The following is a 26,530-nucleotide window of genomic DNA, read 5'->3' as shown; positions in this document are numbered from 1 at the left end:
GGGGTCGGCTTACCCATGTTCTGCGAGATTGGGAATTGAATACATCAGATCTTTGGGTTCTCAATCTCGTGGAGAATGGGTATGCTCTTCCCCCGTTGGGAATTTCCCCCAGATTACCCTCCTTGCCAGGGTTATTGTTCGGAGGACCACCTGCTGCTCCTGCAGGAAGAAGTCCTGACACTGTTCAGAAAGGGTGCTATAGAGGTGGTTCCGGAGCAGGAGAGGGGTCAGGGATGCTACTCCCGGTATTTTCTGATGCCCAAGAAGGATGGCAGACTTCGTCCAATCCTGGATCTCAGGATCTTGAATCTTTACCTGAAGCAGGAGAAGTTCAAAATGCTCACCCTTGCACAGGTTCTTCAAGCGCTGCTTGAAGAAGACTGGATGGTGTCAATCGACTTACAGGATGCGTATTTTCATATTCCCATCCTGAAGTCGCACAGGAAGTATCTCCGTTTCACGGTTGGATCGCAACACTACCAGTTTGCGGTCCTTCCGTTTGGTCTTACTACTGCACCTCGAGTCTACACCAAGGTGATGGCTGTGGTGACTGCACATTTCAGAAGATCGGGGATACCAGTGTTCCTGTATCTGGACGATTGGCTGATCAAAGCAGAATCTCCAGAGATAGTGCTCCATCATCTACAAGAGACAACTTAGTTGTTGCACAGGATGGGTTTTTCGATAAATGTACCCAAATCTCACCTGGTGCCCTCCCAGCGCAACCTGTTCATAGGTGCGGTACTGGACACTACTGTGTGTTGTGCATTTCCTCCTCCTCAAAGGATTCGCGACATACAGGAAATGATTCCTTTTTTTTACAATGGAGCGGTCGTCCCAGTCCTGAAGGTCCTTCGTCTGCTCGGTCTGATGGCTTCTTGCATTCTGTTGGTCAACCATGCACGCTGGCACATGAGGGCACTCCAGTGGTGCCTCTGCAGGCAGTGGTATCAGCACAGCGGAGATCTCAGGGAGTCAGTGAGGATCTTGAGAGAAACTGCAGCGGATCTGTCTTGGTGGAGCGTGGAAGGCAATCTGTCACAAAGAAAGCATTTTCAACTTCCTCCATCGGTGGCCACAGTGATAACGGATGCATCCACTCTAGGGTGTGGTGCTCATCTGGGGGATCTGGAGGTGAAAGGTCTTTGGTCTCCAGAGGAAAGGTTGCTTCACATCAACCTTCTAGAGTTGCGAGCTATACGTTTAGCGCTCAAGGCCTTCATCCCTTCCCTTCGCGGTCAGTCAGTTCAAGTCCTGACAGACAACCCGACCGCGATGTGGTATGTCAACAAGCAGGGAGGAGTGGGGTCGCAGTGCCTCAGCAGGGAGGGTCTGCGTCTCTGGTCCTGGGTTCAGGACCATCAGATTTGTCTGATGGCAAATCATCTGGCCGGAGTTCTGAACGTTCATGCAGACAGTCTCAGTCGGCAGTTCTCCGCCGACCACGAGTGGAGGCTTCATCCAGAGGTAGTTAGTCACGTCTTTCGGATGTGGGGGACTCCTCAGGTGGACCTGTTCGCCACTCAGGAGAATGCTCACTGCCCGTCATTCTGCAGACTCCAGTTTCCGATGCGGGGAGCCCTGGGGGGCGCGTTTCAGTTGAGCTGGGGCTCGCATCTCCTTTACGCGTTTCCTCCCATACCCTTGATTCCTCGGGTTCTGAGGAAGATTTGCCAAGACCGGGCCCAAGTTATATTGATCCCCCCGGATTGGCCAAGAAGGGTGTGGTACACAGATCTTCTCCACCTCTCCTCGTGCCCACCGCTCCGTCTCCCTCAGAGGGCAGATCTCCTCTCCCAGATGGAGGGGCAGGTTCTACACCCCCACCTCCAGACCTTACACCTTCATGCCTGGAGGTTGAGCAAGGCAACCTGACTTCCTTTTCTCTACCACACGATGTGGTGGATGTCATCTTATCGGCCAGGCGTGACTCCACCAAGTCCATTTATTCTTATAGATGGTCTAAATTTGTTGCTTGGTGTGGGGAGAAGTCCATTGACCCTTTAAGGGCTCGTTTGTCCAATATACTTCAATTTGCACTCTCCTTGGCCCATCAGGGTTTTGCGGTGGCAACTATCAAAGGTTATTTGTCGGCCTTATCGGCTTTCCTTTGTTTGCCGGACCAGCTCTCTTTGTTTAAATCTCCTATTGTATTACGTTTCATTAAGGGCCTTACCAATAAATTTCCTCCAACACCTTTTATTGTGCCTCAATGGGACTTGAACCTTGTTCTTAAGTTCTTGCTGGGTTCGCCTTTTGAACCTTTACACAAGTGTCCCTTGAGACTTTTGTCTTTAAGACTATTTTTCTAGTGGCAATTACCTCGGCAAGGAGGGTAAGTAAGCTTCAAGCTCTTAGTTCAAAGCCCCCATTTTTGTCCATTCATGCTGAAAGAATGGTTCTCAGGACCAGGGCTGCTTTTCTGCCTAAGGTGGTAACTCCCTTCCATCTGGGGCAGTCCGTTACCCTCCCTACTTTCTATCCTCACCCTTCCAAGGAGGAGAAGAGACTTCACCGCTTGGATCCTAAGAGGGCGGTGAGCTTTTACCTGGACAAGACAAGAGAGTTCAGGTTGGATGACCAGCTGTTCGTTGGATTTGCTGGCTGCAAGAAGGGGAAGGGGGTGCACAAGCGCACGCTCTTGAGATGGATTATCCTCTGCATTAAGATCTGCTACGCCCTGGCGGGTAGGGAACCTCCAGAGGGTATAAGAGCTCACTCTACTAGAGCAAAGTCTTCTACATCTGCTTTGTCTAGGGGTGTACCTGTTGAGGATATTTGTAGAGCGGCGACTTGGGCCTCCCTCCACACTTTCGCAAGCATTACTGCTTGGATTCCGAGGTGAGGAGGGACGGCCACTTTGCGCGCTCTGTCCTCCAGGACTTTATGGTATAGAAGAGTGGACACCCTCCTCCGGGAGTGGGGACTGCTGTGGGACTCTATTCACAAGGTGAGGAATCCACTGGCAGATGTATCTATCAGAAGAACAAGTTACTTACCTTCGGTAACGCTTTTACTGGTAGATACAATATCTGCCTGTGGATTCCTTAGCGACCCACCCGCCTCCCCGTTGTCCTCTCTTCTATGCCTGAGTTACTGTAATGTATATATTTTTTTTGTCAAAGAAAATGTTTATTGCAATTTGTTTTCCTGCATTGGTTTCACACTGTGTGTGTTATCTTGACATTTGTGTACTGTGTATATATCTGCTGTCATCGGTCCGTCCGTGTGCCTCGAAGGCACGGAAAAAAGGGCGGAACTGATGTCATCATGCCGACGTGGGCCTATTATGGTGTCGGTGACGTCAGTGGGGTCGCGTGCGATGCCGTGTCTCTGTGACGTCGTCCACGTCGGCGCGAAGCTACAAAAAGAATTTCCGAATGTTGCTGACGCGAGGGGATATTCACAAGGTGAGGAATCCACAGGCAGATATTGTATCTACCAGAAAAAGCGTTACCGAAGGTAAGTAACTTGTTCATTAGGTACCTGATGGATTCGACCGATATTGTTGGCTTCTAATGCATGTGCATATATTCAATATATATTTGGCATTGTATTCCCACAGAAAGGGATCATTTCAAGCTAAACGTTGTTATTTTTTATTTCTAGTGGGCCATGAAGAAGGGACCGGAGGTCCCGAAATGCACCAGGCCGAACTGCATCAATCTTCATTGATAATTACCATGTCACCATCATGAACCAATGTTATGTACTTTGTCAAGATTACAAACAACGTGTAAATCATTTGTGTCATGACGTAATGACTCAAGTAGCTAATTAGTTTCAACAAACTGTGAATCAACCAATGAAGTTTTGTTTAAACAAAGAATTTTATGTGTACTAGTATTTGTTTTAACATTGAATGAAGTTGTATTTATGTATGTTAACTTTTTGATTTCGTTAGGCACACTGCATACAGCTGTGCGCCCGGTTTCTTCAAGACTCCCAGTCTTAAACTACCCATTTTCATCACGGTATCTCAGGGACTGGAAGCCCTGTGGCACCGAGCTGCACGCATAAAATAGATATAATTTCCCCACACTTTTGCATTTTACGCATTTCTCTGAGTTCAATAGACAGGTGTGCAAGTGACCAACACTCTAACCATTTGATACCAATAATGTGAGCCCGGCCTCAGAGTTGAAACTCATCTTTCTGTACTTCTTTGTTTTAGCTGCCCCTGCTAGTAGATTTCTAGTACATGTGGGACTTTCTTGTTTCAGAAATGTACATAATGTATCTCTATGTTTGCTGAAGTTAGTCCCTCTGCAACAATCCTAGGAGGCTGGTCAGACGAGACTTCGCTATAGTGTACCTGAATAAAATATACTTGGTTTGTATTCTCTACTGTCTGACCAACTCTTCATTTGTATGGACGGCTGAGAGGTGGTTGCGAGAGACCCGGGTGGCCCTAATCGGGTCACTAACTTCAGTACTGCAGAAAGGGGTTCGCTTTAGCCCCTTTGAGCTGTGGTATGGGCACCCTGTGAGAGGACCTCACAGCTTGGTCAAGGAGGGCTGGGAGGAAGCTCCTAGTAAGCCACCCCAGATGCATTTAGCTACATGCTGGCCATCCAAAATCAGCCATCCCTCTTGGGGAAACTCGCTCAGGTGAACCTGGAAGCAAGCCAGGTGGACATGAAACATTGGTATAATCAGAAAAACACTCTGGCTGAGTGTCAGCCTGGTCAGAAGGTGTGGGTGATGGAGCCAGTAGAGTCCTGTGCTCTACAAGACAAGTCATCTGGCCCATATAAGGTGAAGGAGCACAAGAGTGATATCATCTACCTGGTGGACTTGCTGACTCCTAGGAACCCCTTCAGGATCCTGCATGTGAACTGCCTCACATCCCACTTCAAGAGGTCTGAGTTGGCCATACTCTTGGCTACTGATGATGGGGTGGAAGAGGAAATTGAACTTTTCTCTGACCTCCTGTCTGCCAAGGAACAGGATGGGTCAGTGATCCTATACCCTACTCTGACCCTGGAGCAGCAGAGTGACTATCACCAGTAGCTGGGGCTGCTTGCCACTCTGTCCCACTCACCCGAGGAGTCATCTATTGGTGCACTCATGATATTGACAATGGGGACAGTCCACTTGTGAAGCACAAGATTTATAGGTTGACAGACAGATTGAAGTCTCGCATCAAGGAGGAGGTGTCCAAGATGTTAGCTTTAAGTGTAATTGAGCCCTCCGGCAGTCTCTGGTCCAGCCCAGTGGTCTTGGTTCCCAAAGCTGCTGCACTCAGTGCCACCCTAGGACTATGGTTCTCTGTGGACCACCGTGGGCTCAATGCTGTCACAGCCCATCCATTCCTCTAGCTGATGAGCTCATATATCAACTGGGAGCTGCCTAGTTCCTCAATGCATTTGATCTAATGTCTCAGTACTAGCAGATTGCCTTGACCGAGGGGCCATAGTAAAGGTCAGCGTTCTAAACACCAGAAGGGCACTACCAGTTCCTGGTCATGCCTTTTGGGTGGCCCCTGCCACCTTTCAGAGGTTGGTCAGCCAGGTCTGGATTGGACTGGGGACTTCAGTGCTGCCTATCTGGATGACATTGCGGTATTCAGCTCCAGCTGGGAGGACCACTTGCGCCACCTCTGGGAAGTGTTGAGGGCCCCGCCGAAGGCAGGTCTCACTCTTAAGGCCAGTAAGTGCCAGATAGTACAGGGATCCGTGTTGTACTTGGGGTAGCAGGTTGGAAGTGGCCAGGAGGCGCTCCTACAACCCAAGATTGACACCATTCTGGTTGGGCACCCCACAATAACTGGAAAGAGGTGAGACCCTTCTTAGGTCTCACTGGGTAATACTACCACAGATTTGTCAAAGGAAACGGCACCATTGTCCCCTTGACTGAGATGACTTTGAGGAAGCAGCCACGTCAGGTGATCTGGACCGAGGCAGGCCAGACTGCTTTTGATACCCTGAAGTAGGCTGTGTGCACAACGCTTGTGCTCAATGCTCCTGTTTCTCCAAGGAGTTTATGGTGCTAACTGATGCCTCAGAGCTTGGTGTTGGAGCTGTGCTGTCACAGGTGAGCATAGAGAGACTAGATCAACCCATAGCTCTCATTTGTAGGAGGCTGGGAACAGAGGTGGAGTGAAATTGAAAGGAAACCTTTTGCTGCGGTTTGGGCACTGAAGAAACTAAGGGGCATATTACCAACAACTAGCGATAATGTTGGTTTAGCGGCAACATTAATATCGCCGAGCTCCGCCAATTTTTATCGCTTAGGAGCCTTGCTATTATCAAGGTTTATCTCCTGAGCGATAAAAATCGGCCGAAATGCATGAATATCGCTGTAAAGTCAGCGATATTCATGCATTACTGAGCAAATGCTCTTAGCCATGTAATCCACCTACCATTGGATTACATGGCTAAGAACAGCTCTGGGCAGGCGTTAGCTTTTGGAGATAATCGCGCTTAGCACGATTATTTCCAAAAGTTGGTAATAGGAGATAGAGATGTTAGCGACTGTTTCCAGTCGCTAACATCTTGGCACGCCCACTTTGCATGTCATTAGCGATAATTATCGCTGACATGCAAAGTGGGCACCTAAATGCCCGCTATCTCCTACTAGCTGTCGCTAACTGGTGTTAGCGACAGCTAGGTAATAGGGCGATACAATTATCGCCGCTTTAGCGGGAAAAATTCCCGCTAAAGCGGCGATAAGGCCCTTGGTAATATGCCCCTAAGACCCTACTTGTTTGGCATCTCATTTCTGTGTTCAGATGGTTAATGCAGACGAGGGGTGAGAACCCAAAACTGTTGAAGTGGTCCATCTCCCAACAGGAAATTGACTTTACGGTGGAACACCACCCTGGAACCGAAAAAGCCAATGCTAATGGTCTGTCCAAGTTCTACTGCCTTAGTGAAGAGAACTTCCATGAGGTTGGGTAGTTCTCCCTAATTTCAGCAGGGAGGACACATGTTAGACCTGGCATCTTTGACATGTTTTTTATCTGTCTTTTTTTGCTTCTGACCTCATGTTTTTGGCTGTGTGTTGTGTTTAGTTTTTGCTGGTTTTAGAACTCTGGACACTTTACCACTGATGATGAGTGCTAAAGTGCAAGTTCTCCCAGTGTAAATTGTAATCAGTGCAGCAGGCCCACTAGTAGCATTTGACTTACATGCCCTGGGCACACACAGTGCACTTTACTAGGGATTTACCAGTAAATGAAATATGCCAACCATGGATAACCAATTACAATTGTACCACCCACATGAGTAGCCGTGCAACCATGTCTCAGACCTGCCACTACAGTGCCTGTTTGGGCAGTTTTGAACTGCCATGTCGACCTGGCCTAAACTTTTCCTTTTATTACATGTAAGCCCCTCCCCAAGGTAGGCCCAATGTAGCCCCTTGGGCAGGGTGCAAGAAGGACATGTGCTGGTGTGTTTTACATGTCCTGATAGTCAAATACTGCTAATTTCATTTTTCAATATTGCAAAGACTATTTCTCTCATAAGGAGCTGCTTTGTAACCTCTTACAAGTGTAACTTCCAACTGGGATAGAGACAGAAATTTGGAGTTTGGGGTCCCTGAACTCACAATTTAACAATACATATTTTACTGAGGTTGTTTTTTAAATTGTGTGTTTTAAAATGCCACTTCTAGAAATGGGGCATGTTCTTGTATTACCATTCTGTACCTCTGCCTGACTGTGTCATCCATGCCTGAGGGAGGGTGACAGTTGGGTTGTTTGTGCATTCACTCTAGACAGTCAAACAAAGGAAGCTGAGGTGTGCCCTGCCAATCCTGATGGCCCATCCCCAGTCTGATGGGTCTTCCTGAGCTAGTGGGGTGGGAGGGTGGGAGGAGTTGTGTCTGACTGTGCTTGTCCTCAAACAAAACTGGTCAGGGAAAAGTAGGGGGCTTTGCACTACAAAGACTTTACTTTAAAGTGTGCCTGCTTCAAAGGTAGAAACTGGTATAAGTACTGCAGCTGTGAGACCATAACTTCAGTACACTTCTGGGTTATGAGGAGATTATGCCAGGAAGAAGAGCTGGATGCTGTAAGAGGGGCACTATCACTCTGCTTGTTGCTTTGTTGTGCTGGCTTGCTGCTTGCTGCTTCTATCCTGGGAGATTAAAAGGAATGGACTTTGCTTTCTACATCCTGCTTGCCAAGGTTCTCCATGGGCTTATGTGTGCTTTCCCCCTGTTAAGAAGTCTCAGGGTCATCAAACACTTCATCTGCAGCCCCTGAACTCCTCTGCTGTGAGTTTTGAACTGTCAAGTGGTGCCAATTCTAGTTCTGGGCCCTTGGGAGGTTTTGCTGCAAAGAACCAAGAAAGTTAACACATTGCCTGTTCCGTAGCTGGAAAATCTACTCAGTGCCTGTTTCACCACTGCCGCATTCACCCAGAAAGCTGGGATTTTTGATGCATCGCACCTGTGCGCCAATTTCTTCATCTACGTTGAACAGCAGTAAGGAACCAAGGCTGTGTGTCGAGAGATCAATTCACCTCTCCTCAACGTAACCTCCCCTGTCAGTACAGAACCAACGATTTACCTCCATTCCGCTGCAACAAGGAACCGACGCATCACCTCCCCTGGCAGTAAAGAACCAACACATCACCTCCCCTGGGAGTAAGGACTTGAAGCATTGATTTGTTTTTCCGGTGCTTAACCTGCCCCTGCATCTGTTTTTGTCTTTGATTTTGATGCATGCCAGGTACTTTGTGTTAAAAGTAAAGCATTCCTTGGTTTCCTATGGAGTGAACTGTTTCAAACCTTTTTAAATTGATATCTTTGCTTGAGTCTGTAGTTTTTTTTTCATTTTGGTCATTTTTTATTCAGATAAATGTTTGGTATTTTTCTAACTTGGTGTGGTGTCTTTTTGTAGTGTTTTCACTGTGTTAATGTGTGTGTATGTACAAAAATGCTTTACGCATTGCCTCTGAGATAATCCTGACTGCTTGTGCCAAGGTACCAAGGGGGTAAGTAGGGGGTTTTCAAAGCCATGTGCATCATGGACAAGGTTTTCTAGAAAGATCCCAGGGCACCTATGGAAGTTATCCACTGTAGACGCCAAGTATTCCAATATGGCCATATTTCCCCAGGTGCAGTTAGGCCAACACTGTGGAACACCCACAACTTCTTGGTAAGCATACCAAGCTACTGCACGCCTGTGTACTACAGTAATACAACGAGTCACAATTATATCAACTCCAAAACACAGAAAGTGGGTAAAGATGTGCAGGTTACCTCTCTTCTTTGACGGTGAATGTCTTAACACAATCGTCACCTTATTTCTGCACTGTGGGTTCTCCTTCCATACACATGCACTCAAGGACCACAGCCACTACGCCTCCTGGTCCAGGTGCCAAGAATCATACAAACGTTGTTATACCATAAGCACACTTATCCTGTACAGTTATGTTTCACTTAAATGCATCCCTCAGGCAGCACACTTGGTTCTGTGTAACAAAACCCTCTGTGGAGGCTGCAAAGGACATATTGGCGATACAGAAACATTCCAAAATAAATACCTTCATTTTTTTACTAAGATATCAAATGTGTGTGTTTTGTGCAAACGTTTGTATTTATTGTCCGTTTACCTCACCCATTAAACAGGGCATAGATCAAAACTATGAGGGCCAACAAGTGTACCCCCACAGCGCTATGCCACTAAGATATCCATTGTATGCCTCTGTGTGCGTGTAGGAGTGTGTGTGCGTATGTGTGAAATTTACATTAGCAAATGACGTCGAAATTTTTTTCAAAGTATTGTTCGTTCAAAAGCTAAAATGTAAATCTGTCGGAAATGGTTCCCTGCCATTATGTCACCTCTAGCCCATTACCACCCCATACACAACACACACACACACACACACACATTAGAGAAATAGAAATCTTTACAAGAAGCCACATGATGGATAGTAGGTAGGCCATATTAAGCCGACATGAAACCAAAGGTCAGTGGAAATGTGTCTTAATAGAGTGTCTCAAATGAAGTGTGTCTCCTTTGAAAGCAGCTTGCAATTGCTCCAGTCATTACCATAGAGAGCTTAACGTGGCATGTTGACGCGCCATAAAACTCACACTTTCTCCCCATCCCGGCCCCCACCTCCCAGAAAAAAAGACTCTTTGAACAACCCTGGCTTCATTAGACCTTCTCCTTTTCTTTTCCTTAAAACCCGTTTCCTCGCCTTTAGAATCGCGCCATCAAATCAAAATGCCTTCTCTGATCACTGCAGAAAGAAGAAAGTAAAGTTAACTGACGCCTCGATTCAGAAGGCCCTTTCTCCTGACATTATTATCCATTTTATTGTGATCTAGGACAAGTGCCCATTCGCGTGGTTTTTGTTTGCAGGGAATCTAATGTCAATGATTTAGCTCTTCCCGAACAAAAAAATTACATATACTTGTATACAGGGAGGTGGGGGAGTAGGCCTGTTAGACGTAAATATTTTGTCGGTGGTGAAAAGCCTGGAAAGACTCCAGACTTGGGCTTTCAGTATTTAAGTATGACTCGCCGATTGCCATAGAAATCCTAACTTACCATGAAGATGCACCGTTGGGAAGAAATAGGTCTTTGTGGAAGGGCGGCTTTGATGTCTGCGGCACAATATTCAGGCTTTCAGCTGCGGCTGTCTGCAGTACCTTGAGAGCAACGGGGTGGACATCTGTAACAAGCAAATGAAAAATTAAAGGTGATTACCCGCAGAACCAAGCGGGTTTGTAAAAAAAAGAGAGAGAAAGACCAGAATGGATAAGAGAAGAGGGGGTAACAAAATCAAACCTTGAGCCATGGGAAAACTCCCCTGCGGATGCCAGACTTTTTTGGCCCAAGGTAGAATTTTACGCTTCAGAAAGAAAAGTCTGGTTACACGGCCAGTATAATACAGTGCTACAAAACCGTTGGGGATAGACACCAACTCGGCCGTGTGGCTGTGAGCCGCAAGGTTTTAGTTTACATGCGCCTAGAAGTCTTACAAAGATGGAGGCATGCTTAGGGCGCAAAAGCCTCTTTTTGCAAGTTGTTTTCTGGAGACTTTGGGAATGGAATCGGGTTTAAGCAGGATTATATGTATCTTCTACAGCTGTGCAGACTTTTGGGGGCCAGATACCAGCTTAATCCCGCTTTCTATTTCTCACAGCGGCCCGATTGTTCGCACCGAGCAGGGCGCACATCTACCGCTGGGATTTGACTGAAAAAAAGAGAAAAGGACTTGGAGGCTTCGCCATGAAGTCTGTATCCCGGAGATCTCTGCAAGTGTGAAGGGAAAAACAGCACAGAAACGGATTCTCGACGTCAACAAGAAGCACATTCAGGTATTTCTCGGTTTGGAATTCATAAATCTTGCAACTTTGAGAATTGCTTTGTTTGCAGAATTAACGTGCACTAATTTAAAAAAAATACGTTTTTCAAATGTTTCAACGCCAGTGGTGTTTTATTTACAAAATGAGAAAATAATTTACAAGACATCTGTTCTGCGTTTAGAAAGACTTTTTGTTTACGTGTTCCACTGTTAATTCAGAAAATGTAAAAACGTACAAATGCGTTTAAATAGACTTTAAACTGCACAACGTCACTCACAACATTCATGAATATTTTGACCTGGTACCACCAACACCTTCACCCTGTCATCACTTTAGGACATCAAAATATGTTTCAGAAATACACGTGAAGAAAGAAACTTTACAAATGTAAAATGTAATGGGAAAAATGCAATTAGGCCACGGGCTGGCATTATTTTTTTCTTCTTTTGACAAGGGTGAGCAAAATATGCATACCTGGAATGATAATGGGATTTTGTATTTACAATATGATAATAAGAAGCTCGAGTTCCTCGTTTATATACGAATTGCCAACAAATAATTGTTGTTTTTAAACAAAAAAAGTACATGAAAAGTCCAGCTATCAAAATTGTTGGTCAATAAAACACTGCTACTAAAATTGAACAATCTGTACACTGTTTAGAAATCAGTATTAAAACACTTTGGTTCCTTGATACAAAAAACGTGTAAAAGTGGTGATTCGTAAACATATAAGCGAAAGAGAGGAAATGGGTTTATCACGGCCCTACACAAGATGGCAGGCGAGGGGGGTGATTTGGAAAATCATGGCTCACATAAAAATAATATTTTCTGAAAAAGCACGCCAAGAGGACACCGTGCACTTAGTTCTGCCCTTGTGGTGTAGTGTCTCTGTATTGGCCCATCCCTTTAAGTGAAGCGTTCCTGTGTACCGTTCGGGTGCGCTGCTTCCGGTTCCGGTGCGGTCTGGGAGGCCTGAGTTCTAGTAGTTGGGCCTAGGCTCGCAGTCTGGGTAGCGGGTGTCCCTGGGCTCCGGGGACGGCGTGTTGCTCGGAGGGGTTGGCATGCCTGCAGCCCCCGAGCCCTGGCACACATACCACTCACTTAGGTTGGCCGCCCGAGAGGATGGCAAGGGTTCCGAGTGGGAGGAGGAGGCTGGAGGCTCCTGGCCCGAGTCCGAGGAGGGGGACACCAGGGAAGGAATGGACGACTCGTAGCCCGAGCTCGGGGGAGGGGACTTGCAGTGCACCTTCATATGTTTCCGCAGGGAGCTGGGGTGGGTGTACGACTTGTCGCAGCCACACACCTTGCAGTTGTACGGTTTGTCGCTGGTGTGGACGTGAGAGTGCTTCTTCCGGTCACTGCTGTTGGCAAAGCGTCGGTCGCAGCCGTCGAACTCGCATTTGAAGGGCTTTTCACCTGAAAAGTGCAACAAGCTCACATTAAAAACCTGCAGAGGTTTCTTGTCATGCAGCAATGAGCACAAAGGCAACACAAGACTGTTACTCACGAATGTCACTGCACTCACAACACCCATCCAAGTACACACACACTTAGTTGTGGCATCTCTGTACCCCTACAGAACTCGTCAAAAGCCACGTTAGTTTTTTTTAACAGTTCCTACCAGCGAGAAATGTGCAACAGCTGGGATTCGGCAATATGGTCTCATCCACATTCTCTGTGCTATAATTTACAGAAGGTGTCGTGGCGCGCCAAAAGCTTACCACATAGCTTCTCGGCGCTTTACACATGGGATTATGTCTGCATTAGTCCAACAACTGTCTTGAAGTTACAAAGTCAAAGTATGCATGTAAATAGCACAGAGGTCGACATTAGCGTCAGTGGGTGCTTTGAAAACTGCAAAAACACCTATTCACGGGGTAATGGATTCGCTCAGAACAATTAAGTGGGTAAAATAATAATCCCACGAGGATAGAGTTGCATAAATCTGTGCAACGGCAGAGCAGTCTAAAGCAAACCGAGAGTAAAGGTGGCGGTGGTGGTGGGGGGGGGGGGGTGTTCCTGGAGTTTGGAAAGTTATCCAGGAAGTGCTGTTTCAATCGATGATAATAGGTAGGGGTGTGCGTGTGTTTGGGGTGGGGAGGGGGGTCTTTCTAACATAGGATAGGGGCGTTCTAAAAACTACGGTATTGTTGCAATGAAGCCATGTGAAAAGAAGGAAACCCTTCAAAATTACCAGACTGCCATTGCTCCTTACACTGAGCACGAATCCATTATTAAGACTTGTGTTACTTTTCGCACCAGTGCTACATCGATTACGGGCAACACCCTCATCTCCATATCACATCACCCCCCCTCCCCTAACTCTGTGGGTCACTATAGGTTAAGAATCCCACTCACCAAAAATTGCGCTTATGGTTTCTTGGTAATTTTTCTCGGATAAAGATTTTCTTGGTGATGGAGACGTGGTGTTTTGCATAACGCTTTGTCAATACATCCAAATTAAACAATGGTCAACCTTCTGCATCTACTAGATCCAAAGTATGCTGATTGTCTGGTATAACAAACTGTGCTTATTGTAAATAATAATAATAATTAAAGACAGGTTTTCCAGTTCGTGAGCCGTTGTCGCCCAAATGTACCCAAAATCCGATTTTTTTCCTCTCTCTATTGCCACGCGCTAGTTCCTCCTCTGTACTTAGCTGACGGATAAGGCAAGCCAGCGAGGCCACAATTAAAAAGCTGCATCTATGCTATTGCTCGCGAAATCGCTTAATTAAAATAAAACTACTGTTTCGGATGACTACAATTACCGTTGCCGCGGAGGGCTCGGTTTTAGGCCACGGTGACGTTTTGCCAGTTAGGACAAGGCTCTAATTACCGCCGGGCTGAGCTGCAGATGAGAGGGTGTTATTGTTGATTCTTGTCGGCGCACGCCACACTGAAGTCACTCCGATGCGCAAATGTTTTACTGTGTGCATCAATCCCCTTTTGGAAATGATCCAGAGCGCCCCTTAGCTAAGCAAATATCTGGTGCACTGACGGTCTGGACTCGGGTCTGAGTGGGCAGTGCCCTTTGAAGCCTGTATTCCTCATGGCCAAGCTACAAACCAACATAGTGTATGCTTTACTCTCTCTATCCATGAACTTGAATAATAGCAAATATCTGGTGCATTGATGGTTTGGACTCCGGCCTGAGCAGGCAGTGCCCTTTGAAGCCTGTATTCCTCGTGGCCAAGCTACAAACCAACATAGTGTATGCTTCACTCTCTTCCCACATGAACTTGAATACCATTATTCACAAGGGAAGGATACATAGTGCCACAAACATACAACCAGCTAGATTCAAAGGGAACAGTAAAATATGCCTGAAAACGGGGTAAACGACGTTCGTGAAAACTGGGACGGGCCAAATACTTACAGCTCGTTGTTATTACACCATGAGTGTAATGTAAACTTTGATTAATGAAACTCATCCAGGCTAAACCTGTGTAGGATATAATTGATAGCCAGGTGTATTTTGTCTAGGCCTAAAGCATGGCGGCCCCTACTGGTGGGTGAACTCGGATTAACCCTTTTGTGAACCTAGTGACTTCGACGCTTCCCCATTAGCCAGACAGGGTAACATTTTTTTATGGATTAGAATTCAGCATAATTTATTGGGGAGTGGTTGTTTCCCCCCTTCTCTTTTCAATTATCTTCATGCAAATTCGTTCCCCAGACTTCTGCGGCAATCAGAACGAAAGCCCATTGGTCTATCGCCCCTCACGTTTCCAAATGTTGCTTTCAGGGGAAGCGATGCTGCTTGTAGCATCTCGACTGGGGGCAGGTTTTGTAGACATATCTTCAGTGGGTACAGGGAGGCGCCTGCTTACCAATAAGCACCCTGGAAGTGCAGCTCTACATAAAAAACAGTTTGACCCCGAGCCTCTGGCGCTGAAACCGGCAATCAGGCACGTTAGTGTAGAACAAGCAAGCAGTAAGTTAAGAGCCCCCCGGGAGGGGGGCGCGCATAAAGCACGCCGCCGTGCACCCAGGTGAAGGGTGCGCGCTGGCTCAATCTGTCAAAGCGCCTCGCGCGGCTCCATTCATTCCACACCTTCTTCCCTCTCCGGGGAGCGGAGAGGGGGTTTTCAGAGGGGGCGCCATGGTCTGCTATTGTCAGAAACTGTCTGACGACACGTTTCATCTCATGTTTATCCTGCACACGCGTTTCATTTTTTTTATCACGCGCTCACGCGTAAGTGCCCAGACGCACACGCGTAATATTGGTCACAGACACGCTTTATCTTGAGTCGCAGGCATACTTTACGTTTTATCCTATACACGTGCGAATTTTCTAGTTTCAGACGCAGGCGTCACACTGCTGTTTTACTGGAACATGCACTCAATTTTTACACACTACGCACTGTAAGTCTTATGACAATACATTCACAAACATACAAACACACCCACTTTATCTCGCATCTCACAAAAGCCACGTCTTTTTTCTTATATACGCACACTTCATTATTTGTCATGTCTACTGTATTTCTTTACAGACACATGCGCACAAACGCGTGCACTGCAATATTAAGCACACACCTTGTATATGAATCCCAAGTGCTTTCTATCTATCTATCTATCTATCTATCTATCTATCTATCTATCTATCTATCTATCTATCTATCTATCTATCTATCTATCTATCTATGTCTGTCTGTCTGTCTATCTATCTATCCTTCATTCACACGCATACTTTGTTTTTGCCACATCCTTTATGCTTTTTTATTACTCACATTTCCCTGTGTCTCTCTCTCACACACACACCGTAACACCGTATTTGTTGCTACACACTGGCTCCATATTCTAACACGGCTCATATTTGTACCAGTTACTCGTCTACCACTAACACACACACACAGGCACACGCTCGCACGCTCAGGCATGTCAGCACGAACACAAATACCAGCATCATTCCTGTTACTCTCCACACATAATCGTGTGGCATATTGCACCGTTGCACACGTGTAGCGTTGGTCACAAAAAGAGCCGATTCCGCCATTTTACATCAGGAAGCATGACAACTGTTAAACTGTACCAAATCAAGGTTCCTGAGTCCAACCTCCACATTCACGTTTCATCCTATCTTTGTGTAAGGATCATGTATGTTTCTACCCCAAGTGTGTTTGTGCGATCCCGTTTGCGTTGTTTTTGTTCTTTCCCTCTGCACCTGTCGAGTTAACCCCTGGTTTGTTTTGTGTTCTCAGGAGCTACCGCTTCATCAACAAAAAAACAAAACTATTTCTAGACAACACCAATTCTTCAAGGCCCTCAAACGCTTTCTGACACTTAGATAAATATGTATGCCTATATAGGAAAATAAAACAGTGTCCGTGCTACTGCTTTATATGTAGACCAGCGCACGCATTAATGTTACAGACTGGAATACATGTAAAGAGATCTAAGCACGCTCTAAATGTACCTAACAGAAGGAAGACAGTTGTGGCCAATATTTCATGACACCCCTTTCCTCGACATCAAAGCCAGGGTCTTCAAAGGAATCGCTAGGTTGTTTACCTAACTGTGCCTTCCTCGGGGATGGTGTGTGTGTGCGTTTGTGGAGGGCGGGGTGGGGACGGGGGGTTGCAGCTTGTAAGGCTTGGCCACGCTGCAAGCCGAATCCAGGCGATGTACACGGAAGAAGGGGATATCTAACGAGACACACTAAAGAGGCCACGTGTGCGTGCTTAACACCGCAATCCAGCTACAATCGCGGACATTTCACACAGTGCAGAAAGTGGGAAGCTCCGCATGTGCAACAGAATTATTTTATCTAAAGTATGCATTCCTTTCATCACCCGGCTGTTCTGGAAGCTGCGGTTATAAGTTTAGTGCCGGGATGGATAATGTTCTTTTGGTGGCGTTTGCTATTTTGTTTCACTTTTAGAACATATTACACTTTTAAAAGTCTGCTGACGAGGCAAGAAAATACCCATGTTTGATTCTGCCGTAACATATAACCGCATGGCACAGGCTAAGGATGCGAGGATGCGTTTTCTCAAGAAATTACATTAATTACAAATACAAGGAGCCCTCGGAGCTCCGGTGTGTGTGCACACAGTTCCTCCCCAACCTCCATTCAGAACTGACAGCATAACGTGCACCAAACAGATACCCTAGAATACAGTATTAAACCAACTGCACAATTACAAATTCTACCCAGGAACTAAACATTTACAAGAAAGCCACATATTAGTGTACTTTTTAGAGACGTTCTGCAAACATTTAACTAAACAAATCTAAAAAGCTATCTGAAATGTGAAGAAATTCAAAAGTGCACTTACTGTACCACATCCATACACAAAAGTACATGAAAGCAGCATACATATACCATGCAGAACTGTGTAAGAAAGTTAATAACACATGGAAAGACTACCCATGGAATGTGCTTGTAGAAACAAAAAAACTGAAATGATGCAACTATTAATGGTATACGGTGGCATGGCAAGGGAGGGCGACAGTACTGACCTGTGTGAGTTCTTTTGTGAATTTTGAGGTTTTCCGATCTTGCAAAGACTTTGCCGCAGGTGGGGAAGGGGCAGGGGAAGGGCTTCTCGCCCGTGTGCACTCGGATGTGGTTGACCAGTTTGTACTTGGCTTTGAAGGGCTTGCCCTCCCGCGGACACTCTTCCCAGAAGCAGACGTGGTTGGGCTGCTCGGGTCCCCCGACGTGCTCCACCGTCACGTGCGCGACCAGCTCGTGCATGGTGCTGAAAGTCTTGGAGCAGAGGCTTCGAGGCGCCGGGCCCTCCTCGATCCAGCGGCACAGCAGCTCCTGCTTGATGGGCTGCCGCAGGTAGCGGAAGAAGGCGCCCGGGCCGTTGACGCTCAGGCTCATGCCGGGGTAGCTGTGCAGGGCAGGGGCGAGAGGCTCCGTCCGGGCAGGCGGCACTGGACTGAAGTGCTCCGCCCGCGCGTACATGTCTCCAGGTAGCCCGAGCCGTAGCTGTCCGTTCAGGGGGTGGCCTCCTGGGGCTGCGTGTGCAGGCTGCTCATGGTGGTGGAGTCCGGAGAAGAGGGGGTGGTGGTGGTGGAAGGCTGCGGCCTCGGAGCGCTGCTGCTGCTGACCATGGTGCCCGCCGGAGCAGCTACCTGTTGTTGAGACAAACATGCCGTGGTGAGAGTGGGGTGCATGCTGCGGGCGCCCCGGGTGCCCCGGGTGCAGCAGCAGCTCCCGGCCGCTGGCGGACAGCACCTGGGCCGGGTGAGGCAGGGAGTAGGGGCCGGCCGGCTGCGCCGGGAGGAAGGCTCCCGAGTGGCCGGGGTGATGCTGCTGCTGCTGCTGGTGGTGGTGGTAGTGCTGCGGCTGGTGCAGGTGGTGGGCAGGGCTGAGTCTGAGGGCCGCGGGGCGCTGCTGCTGCCCCAGGTGCTCGGGCCCCGCGCACTCCCTGGGGTGCGGGGGAGCCATGGCGTGCGGGTAAGCGCCGAACCCCGGGAAGCCTGTCATGCTCGGAGGGGCAGGATGATGATGATGATGGTGGTGGTGGTAGGGGTGAGCCCCCGCTGCCAAGTCAACTAATCTCAGCGCCGGGCTGCGGTCGCAGAGCGCAGGCTCCGCGCCCGGACTCCCCCAGGCGTCAAAACTCATCGCCCCTAATCTAAAGTCACCTGCCAGCAGGAAAATAATAAAAAAAAAAACTTTGTTTCAAAGTTCGTCAAGTTTTTTTTTCTTTTTAATGCGTACGTGGGATCCCATACGCTTGAGAGGCAGCAGCAGGAGACTTCGAGACCCTGAATAGAGATTCATGGGCGCTCCTACGGCCCAGAGAGTTGAACAATAACGGCGCGCGCTGATTGGCCGGCGCCGGATGATTGACGTCACGGGTGACAGCTCCCGCTGAAGCCTGAAAGGCATTAGCCGAGGGGCTGTGCGCACTGCGCCTGCGCGCAACCCACACGACTCGGCGCTCAGTCACAACACTTTCTTTTACTACTGAGCTGTGCCGGGCGCAGTTTTTTTTTCTCCTGCTGCTGACATTTTTTGTACGTCTGTTTTACAATTGAAGAAGCTCCACCATCTAGTATTAGAGACGAGAGTTCGTTATACATTTACTTGCCTTTTTATTTTTTACAAAAAAGAGGATAGGAAAATCCTGAATCAGACAAGTAGATGTTTATTTGCATTAAAACGTTTAGGTAGCAAAACGTGTGTGCGTGTGTGTATATATCTAGTATATATCGTCGATGCAGTTTTCATTTTCATACATTGACCTGGGACATAAACATAAAGTATATAGTCCCAGTATTTAGTTTGACGTCCTCCAGAAAGGGAAATAAGAAACACATACGAAGAAGTACTAGTATACAATTTAACTATCTCAAACTAGCTATGATTTAGCTCAAACCATCTGCAAAAGCAGCCAGAAAGCCAACAATAATTTTCTTCCGGATTAGCTAATTTTTATGAGGTGCTCCCCTTAATGTGTCTTAAAATGCGTGGAAATACACATGTTTCCTCTGACACAGGAGACCTACACTGTGTCGTAACCTAATGTTTTTGAAACCCGTATACTAACTAACTATATTAAGTATTTCTTGCTTTCATTTCTGCTCTAGAAAAGGGAGAAAAATGGCGGCGAGGGATGCCCTACCATCTGGATATTGGTATCATGAATAACGCGTATTTTATCTCCCTATCGTAGACCTGTCTTAACTTAATAAAATGCTCACTGTGTATATGGGCTCGTAAGTAAAATATTAAAACCACTTTCATGTTTTTACTAAATGCTTTATTACGCCTCAGTAATCTAATTTTTGTCTCTATAGCAACTGCTGACATTCCGTGTATGTATATTCCAATTAAGAGGCAAAGCTTCTCCAATAAACTCCTTCCTTTAAATAATTTTAACGATTCAGAAAAGCGAAAATCGATGAAGGAGCTGTAAAATAAAATGTATCTGTAACTTGTTTAGCAGCTGAAATATAGCGACGTGGGTGAGCGTTGAGGCGCACTTGAGGGGGAGATGGAGGCGGAGGAGTTGCATAACATTGCATACCAAGCCGACAGAATCACCCAGATATTTTATATTGCAAGGGAACGGATCTTATTATTTTGGCCCCTAATTTTACTTTTCAACTTAGAGATTGCTCCCAGTCGCGATAAAATTATACTTTTGCACCCTAAAAAGTGTTTTTTCGCAAGTTTCCACGTGTGTGCAGCCTGATACTAGGAAGACATAATTTATTAAAATAACATCACAAATCTATGTGATTCCTACAAACATACTTGTTGTCTTGTGATGCTTTTTGTTTAAAAAAAAAAAAAAGAAAGAAAAAGCAATTGCCTCGAAATGAGATCGCTCGAAATGCGCATGTGGCATGCCATGAAATCACCAAAAGACAAACGAAAGACGGAAAGGATGGTGGTGGAGAGTGCAACTGTGGAACATATGTAGAAGAGAGCTTTTGTGGCTAAAAGTTCACACCCCTCAACATATGCATTGCGATTGTTATCCGAGAAAACTATTCCACGCTGTGATATGTGCTCAAAATGGCCGTAATATTGGTCGGACGTATATACAGAGTTCCCACTCACGCATCATTGCTTATAGACGAAAAAAAACTAGAGCCTTTTAATAAATACAGTGACCGTTCAACTCACTTTCAGGCCACTCTTGTCTCAAACAAAGGTCGCCATTAAATAATGTGTCTCCATCTATTCAACCATCCGACCACCCAGACTTTATTTCACCCAACCACTACCATATTAACTCAGTGGTCAAATAAACCTACACAGTCTGTCTATCCATCCATCCATCTCCCATACCTCATTTCATCCACCCTCTGAAATCTGATAAACCTACACAGTCCGTCCATCTATCCATCCATCCTCCCAGACTGCATTTCATCCACCCTCTGAAATCTAATAAACCTACACAGTCCGTCCATCAATCCACCTATCCATCTATCCTCCCAACCCGCATTTCATCCACCCTCTAAAATCTAATAAACCTATACAGTCCATCCATCCATCCATCCGCCCAGACCGCATTTTATCCACACTCTGAAATCTAATACACCTACACAGTCTGTCGATCCACCCACCCATCCATCCATCCTCCCAGGCCACATTTCATCCGCACTCTGAAATCTAATAAACCTATACAGTCCATCCATCCATCCATCCGCCCAGACCGCATTTTATCCACACTCTGAAATCTAATACACCTACACAGTCTGTCCATCCACCCACCCATCCATCCATCCTCCCAGGCCACATTTCATCCGCACTCTGAAATCTAATAAACCTACAAGGCCATCCATCCATTCTGACTGCATTTCGTCCTTCCATTGAGGTTCCAACTCAGACGTCTAATAAACCTATACAGTCCATCCATTCAACCATCCATGTTTTATTTCGTCCATCAACTGATCTATAAAACCATCCATCCATGTATCCCTGTGTTGTGTGTCGTCTGTCCGCCCTTCGCTTAGTCTGTCTGCATACTTGCTTTTATAGCCTTATGCCTCTCTGCTGACCTTTCCTACTTGCCTATCTCCCTACCTACTCCTTTCTCCATGCCGACCCTACTCCTTCCAACATGCCTACCTTGCTGCTTTCTGCGTGCCTATCTTTGCCATTTCTTCCCGCCCAAGGCCAAGCCGTCTGCCTTGTTCCCCCCTCCTCCCCCCCCACACACACAGATACGTCTATATCTGTCATTCTGTGGGTCTCTGTGCTTGGCTGTCGGGCGTGTGCTTGAGAGGCCAGCCGGTATGGCCTCTCCTGGCCCCCGTTATGGGCAGCCTGAGATAAGAAACACGCCGATTGTGAAATGACTCGCAGGCAGCCTGAGGTGCGGTGACGTGCTCTGTTCAGTGACTTCTGATCTCGTCTGGGGCGGTCCCCCGCATTCTCAGGATGCTGTACATTTATTTATTTATTTATTATTGCAATTTGTAAAGCACATACGTATGCCCGTGGGCGTCTTGGCGCTAAGATTTCAATTTGAGTCCCTGAGAAAGTGGCATGGTATATATGCACTCTTTATGCAACGCTGTTTGACTGTACATATGGATCATGGTTCGATTAAATGCAGCAATTTTTCAAAAGTGTGTGTGGAGTACAGAGTGCGAGACTGTGTGTGAGAAATGTACGTGAAGTAAAGTGGGTTTGTGTGTGTGTGTGTGTGTGCTTTCGCGCGCGCGTTTGTGCGTGTAAGAGAGGGAGAGCTGTTTTGTTCCTGTTTCTGTGTGAATATGTGAACAGGCCTTTTAGTTAGTGCCCCGCCCCCACACTCACTCTTGTTTGGACCTTTTTACAAGTGTCATAACATGAAACATGAAGTGTCTGTACGCACTCACAGATACTCAGGCACACACACATATACACACATACATAAGTAGACTACAGACACACAACTGCACACATTTAAAGGTGCTCTCTGCATCGGCCTCTAACACCGACATAAATACACACAGACACAAAACACACACACATACATACACACACCCACACTCTCACAGAGACACAGAAATACGCAAAATCGTGCTCAGAGAAACACAGAGCCATGCGCATACTCATGGCAATACTTACAGAATTCACATTCACTGCATGCACAAGCATACATACACCCCAACATGCATAAAGGAACAATGCACAGAAAAGCATGCACACAGACATGTGTAGAGAGGCACACTGACCAACGCACATGGGGGTCTCATTTACTATATTTTAAAGCATGGCAGCGCAGCAAGCCTTCCTGCTGTGCTGCCGTGCCTCGAAATTTAGGGCCACGAATACTCCGCAGATACCGCGCATGTCCTTCTCCCCAGCGCTGGCACACAAGCAGCAGTCGTGGGCCAAGGCATGTGCAAGGGGGCCTGCATTGCAGGGATGATTGTTGTTGAACAGGAAGGGACACCTTCTCGCACAAAAACAACCAATGGCGTTTTGCTCCCAGCAAAAAAAGGAGGAGAAATAAAAGTATTTCTCCTCGTTGTGCCACTCCTACTCCTCCCCTGGGGAGGCATTGAAGTCTGACCCATTCCCAGGTTTATGACACTTTGTAGATCTGGGAATGTGTCAGGTTCCATGGATGTTGTGTGGGAACACCCACAGCAATAACCATGGCACGACCCTTTCACTCAGATTAATGTACCAAAGGGACCCATATTTAACAGGGCATGAAAACTCCTGCAGGGTGACTTTAGGTGGCCTTGTAAATATGGGCAGACACACTGCGCCGCCGGAGTGCCTACAAAAAGTGACACACGCCAACACAATAGGCCTGTAGATGAGGCCTATATTCTTGCCAGTACTTAGAGAATTCACTTTTGCGCATTCACAAGTGCACACATTTCCATACAAACACAAGAGCACTTGTTTACACACACATAAATAAACGTGCAAACACACATAGTCACACTCAGGCACACAAAAAAGCACACAAACACACACATAAGTGCGCTGGACAACACACATCCGCATGCACAACAGAAATGCATGTGTGCAGAAATAAGCCATGATGTGTCCATTTTCTCGCATGTGCAGCACCGAAGGAAGCGAATGAGCCACACGCTTAAGCCAGGACATACTTACATATATGTGGAGGGGAAAAGAGCCTCCCACGTGACCCTTTTTAATACCTGTTACATTCTTCGCATCTCTTTGCGGTTGTAGTTGTTCTCAAAGAACGAAGAAAAGCCTGTGACAGATAGACCCACCGAAAAATTATATAGGTTACAGTTACAGGTCTTTCTAATTTTAAGGTGTTTGGTGTGTCAGTTTTAGATCGAGGAAGGCAGACTCAAGCCAGATTTCTGGGTAACCACTGTAGTAAGGGTGGTCAGCCTAGGTTCTCTGGACTAAACCTATTTCACGTGGATATCCTGAAAAACTGACAATCTGGCATTGGCCCTGCTAACCTTGACCTACGTTGGACACCCTCGGTGTAGACAACATAATGAGCAGGAAAACAGACCAAAAACAGATAGGAAGAAACTTCCACACAGGAGACTGCATTCATATAAACCGTCAGCATACCGATGTTAAACCTCTGTGGAACCTACCTTAAAAAAGTTAATACCTGGTCTAATTTCCGGAAATACAGACACATGAACCTCAGCTGGTGTTTGTGTCTTTTTTCGACATGCACACAGAAGGAGTGACATACTTGGAAGTGAAATGCACTTTTCCTGTTCACCATTTATTTAGAATGTGTAAACAGTGCTTGATTCTTCGAGTGGGCTTTCCTGAAGGCCCCCTCTGCACTCCATGGCGTTTCAGACTGCTTCAGGTAGACTGTTCAACTGTAACAACGTGAAAGTTCACTTATGCACGTCCCACCATGGGCATTTTAAGTGCACTGGTCAGTGAAGGCGCTTTGTAAATCTCTCAGCTGCCTCCCTCAGTCACACAGTCATCCAAGTGCACGCTGGAGAAGCATCCACAATTTCTGGTTGAGATTGAAGACAACCATAACATAGTTGAAGTATTCTGGGGTCGTGATGTAATCTAAACACATGTACACTTTACAATAACACTGCCTTGACTGGAAACAAAACGATTATTGTTAGACACAGGGAGCACGCAAGGGTCATATCTCTACATGGTTTCAAGTGCATTTGTATAAAAACCTGTGCAGTCAAAGGCCATTGTTGTAGCATCCCGACGTTTCTGTGTGATGCACACACAACATGCACACCTCCCTCAGTTAGCACGTCCCTCTTAAACATGGTATCTTTTGCACTTCACAGGTGTGACATTTGAATAAAAATTAGGCAAAGGGTGGACAGAACAGCGTAGTTTAGAAAATCTGAAACCAGATTTAGAGACAGCCTAATGAGTAAAGGACCTCTACGCAGAAGTGTAGCCCAGCATGTTGGGGTGTGGGTTTTTAAACATGCACACTCATGTGGAACCTGTGGGCATGACCTCTCGCAGTCATTGTATTCAAAAGATAATGTCCTAGTTTGAGTAATGAACTCAGGATAGGGTGCAATATTTACATGTCACAAGTTTAGAAGAACTGGGCCGGGTCCCCCGTGGAGAAGTGTGGCTCACTGGTTAGATTCCCGACGCGGCAGGGTTGTGGACCAGGGTCAGCGGACTCGATAATTCTCGCCTCGGTGCCTACTCTAGTCAGAAACCACACTCGGCAACTCTGGGCATCAGCTTGCCTCATCTTCACAACGGCCCCCCCAGACCGCCGGGGATGCTTGGTCGCACCTTAGAGATACCCATCAGGGACCATCTCTCAGGGTGAGCCAGGACGGGTTCCCCAGCGGTCGAAGCGTGGAGATACTCCTCCGGGAGTCGATTCCTAGCGCTATATAAACCCACAATTAAATTAAATTAAGGAGAATGCCCTTCAAAATGGTTTACCTGGATCAAAAAGCACTGCAAATGGACTCACCAATCTATCACCAAGATGGTTACTTAATAAATATAGTTAATAATAACGAATGACAGTTAATAGTAAATAGTTAACAAGGACAGGAGGTGGCAAAGGGGTAAATCCGTCCACTCCTGCAAAACCAAGAATTTCAGCCACGCATTCTCCTGCCAAGATCTGAAACTTTGTAATCACCCACCAAAAACGTAAGAGTCCACTGTCCACCCAAACCTGCTCTTCTTCTGGAAGGGTCTTAAGATTCTCTTGAGCACATTCCAATTTAAAGACTGTGCTTTAAACCTCGTCAGATTATGTACTCTGCCTTCTCTCTATCATCTGGAACTTTAGATACTGCTTCTGTTAATTGTAAAAGCTGTTCTCCCGCCATAAAAAAATACCTCCAATAAATACCTTAATGCTTAATTAATTTTCTTACTAACAAGTGATGTCGTTCGGTCATGCAAAAAATACCGTGTGACTTCACTCGTTCATGCAACACATATGAGACAACCAATTTACATAATTTGTTCGTGCAACAGATAATAAACTACGGTGTGACTTCACTTGGTCATGGAACATATATTAAACTACCAAGTGACGTCAATTCTACTACCACAGATACTAAACTATGGTGTATGTTCAGTCGGCCATGCAACATATACCAAATTACTAAGTGACGTAATTCAGTCTACCACAGATACTAAACTATGGTGTGAGTTCACTGGGCCATGCAACTTATACCAAGCTACCAAGGGACGTCATTCAGTCTACCACAGATACTAAACTATGGTGTGAGTTCACTGGGCCATGCAACTTATACCAAGCTACCAAGGGACGTCATTCAGTCTACCACAGATACTAAACTATGATGTGAGGTCACTGGGCCATGCAACTTATACCAAGCTACCAAGGGACGTCATTCA

At 46.5% G+C, this 26,530-nt stretch overlaps 2 protein-coding genes across 3 annotated transcripts in view; one reads left to right on the top strand and one right to left on the bottom strand.

The window, feature by feature from the left end:
* LOC144790774 (uncharacterized) overlaps nt 1–4,340 on the top strand; it is a 297,756-nt gene extending 293,416 nt beyond the window's left edge. Inside the window, exon 4 of the mRNA XM_078665469.1 lies at nt 3,610–4,340. Coding sequence (XP_078521595.1) covers nt 3,610–3,698 — 89 coding nt within the window. The 3' untranslated portion in view covers nt 3,699–4,340. The remainder of the gene's footprint in view (nt 1–3,609) is intronic.
* Nucleotides 4,341–11,643: 7,303 nt separating this feature from the next.
* Nucleotides 11,644–19,226, bottom strand: LOC144791705 (zinc finger protein ZIC 4-like). Of its 2 annotated transcripts, XM_078666459.1 has the most exons (3): nt 18,340–19,226; nt 17,740–18,309; nt 11,644–12,687 (listed from the first exon to the last, which is right to left on the bottom strand). In XM_078666459.1, the coding sequence occupies exons 1-3, from the start codon at nt 18,857–18,859 to the stop codon at nt 12,251–12,253; spliced, it is 1,527 nt and encodes a 508-aa protein (XP_078522585.1). In that variant the 5' UTR covers nt 18,860–19,226; the 3' UTR covers nt 11,644–12,250. The 2 variants fall into 2 exon arrangements, with proteins under 2 accessions (XP_078522585.1, XP_078522584.1); XM_078666458.1 differs by having other exon boundaries at nt 17,740–19,226.
* Between the last annotated feature and the right edge of the window lie 7,304 nt (nt 19,227–26,530).

Source organism: Lissotriton helveticus, chromosome 11 (genome assembly GCF_964261635.1).
Source record: "Lissotriton helveticus chromosome 11, aLisHel1.1, whole genome shotgun sequence".
Lineage (NCBI taxonomy): Eukaryota > Metazoa > Chordata > Amphibia > Caudata > Salamandridae > Lissotriton > Lissotriton helveticus.
Note: the sequence above shows the minus strand (reverse complement) of the source record. Positions and strands in the feature narration are given on the sequence as shown.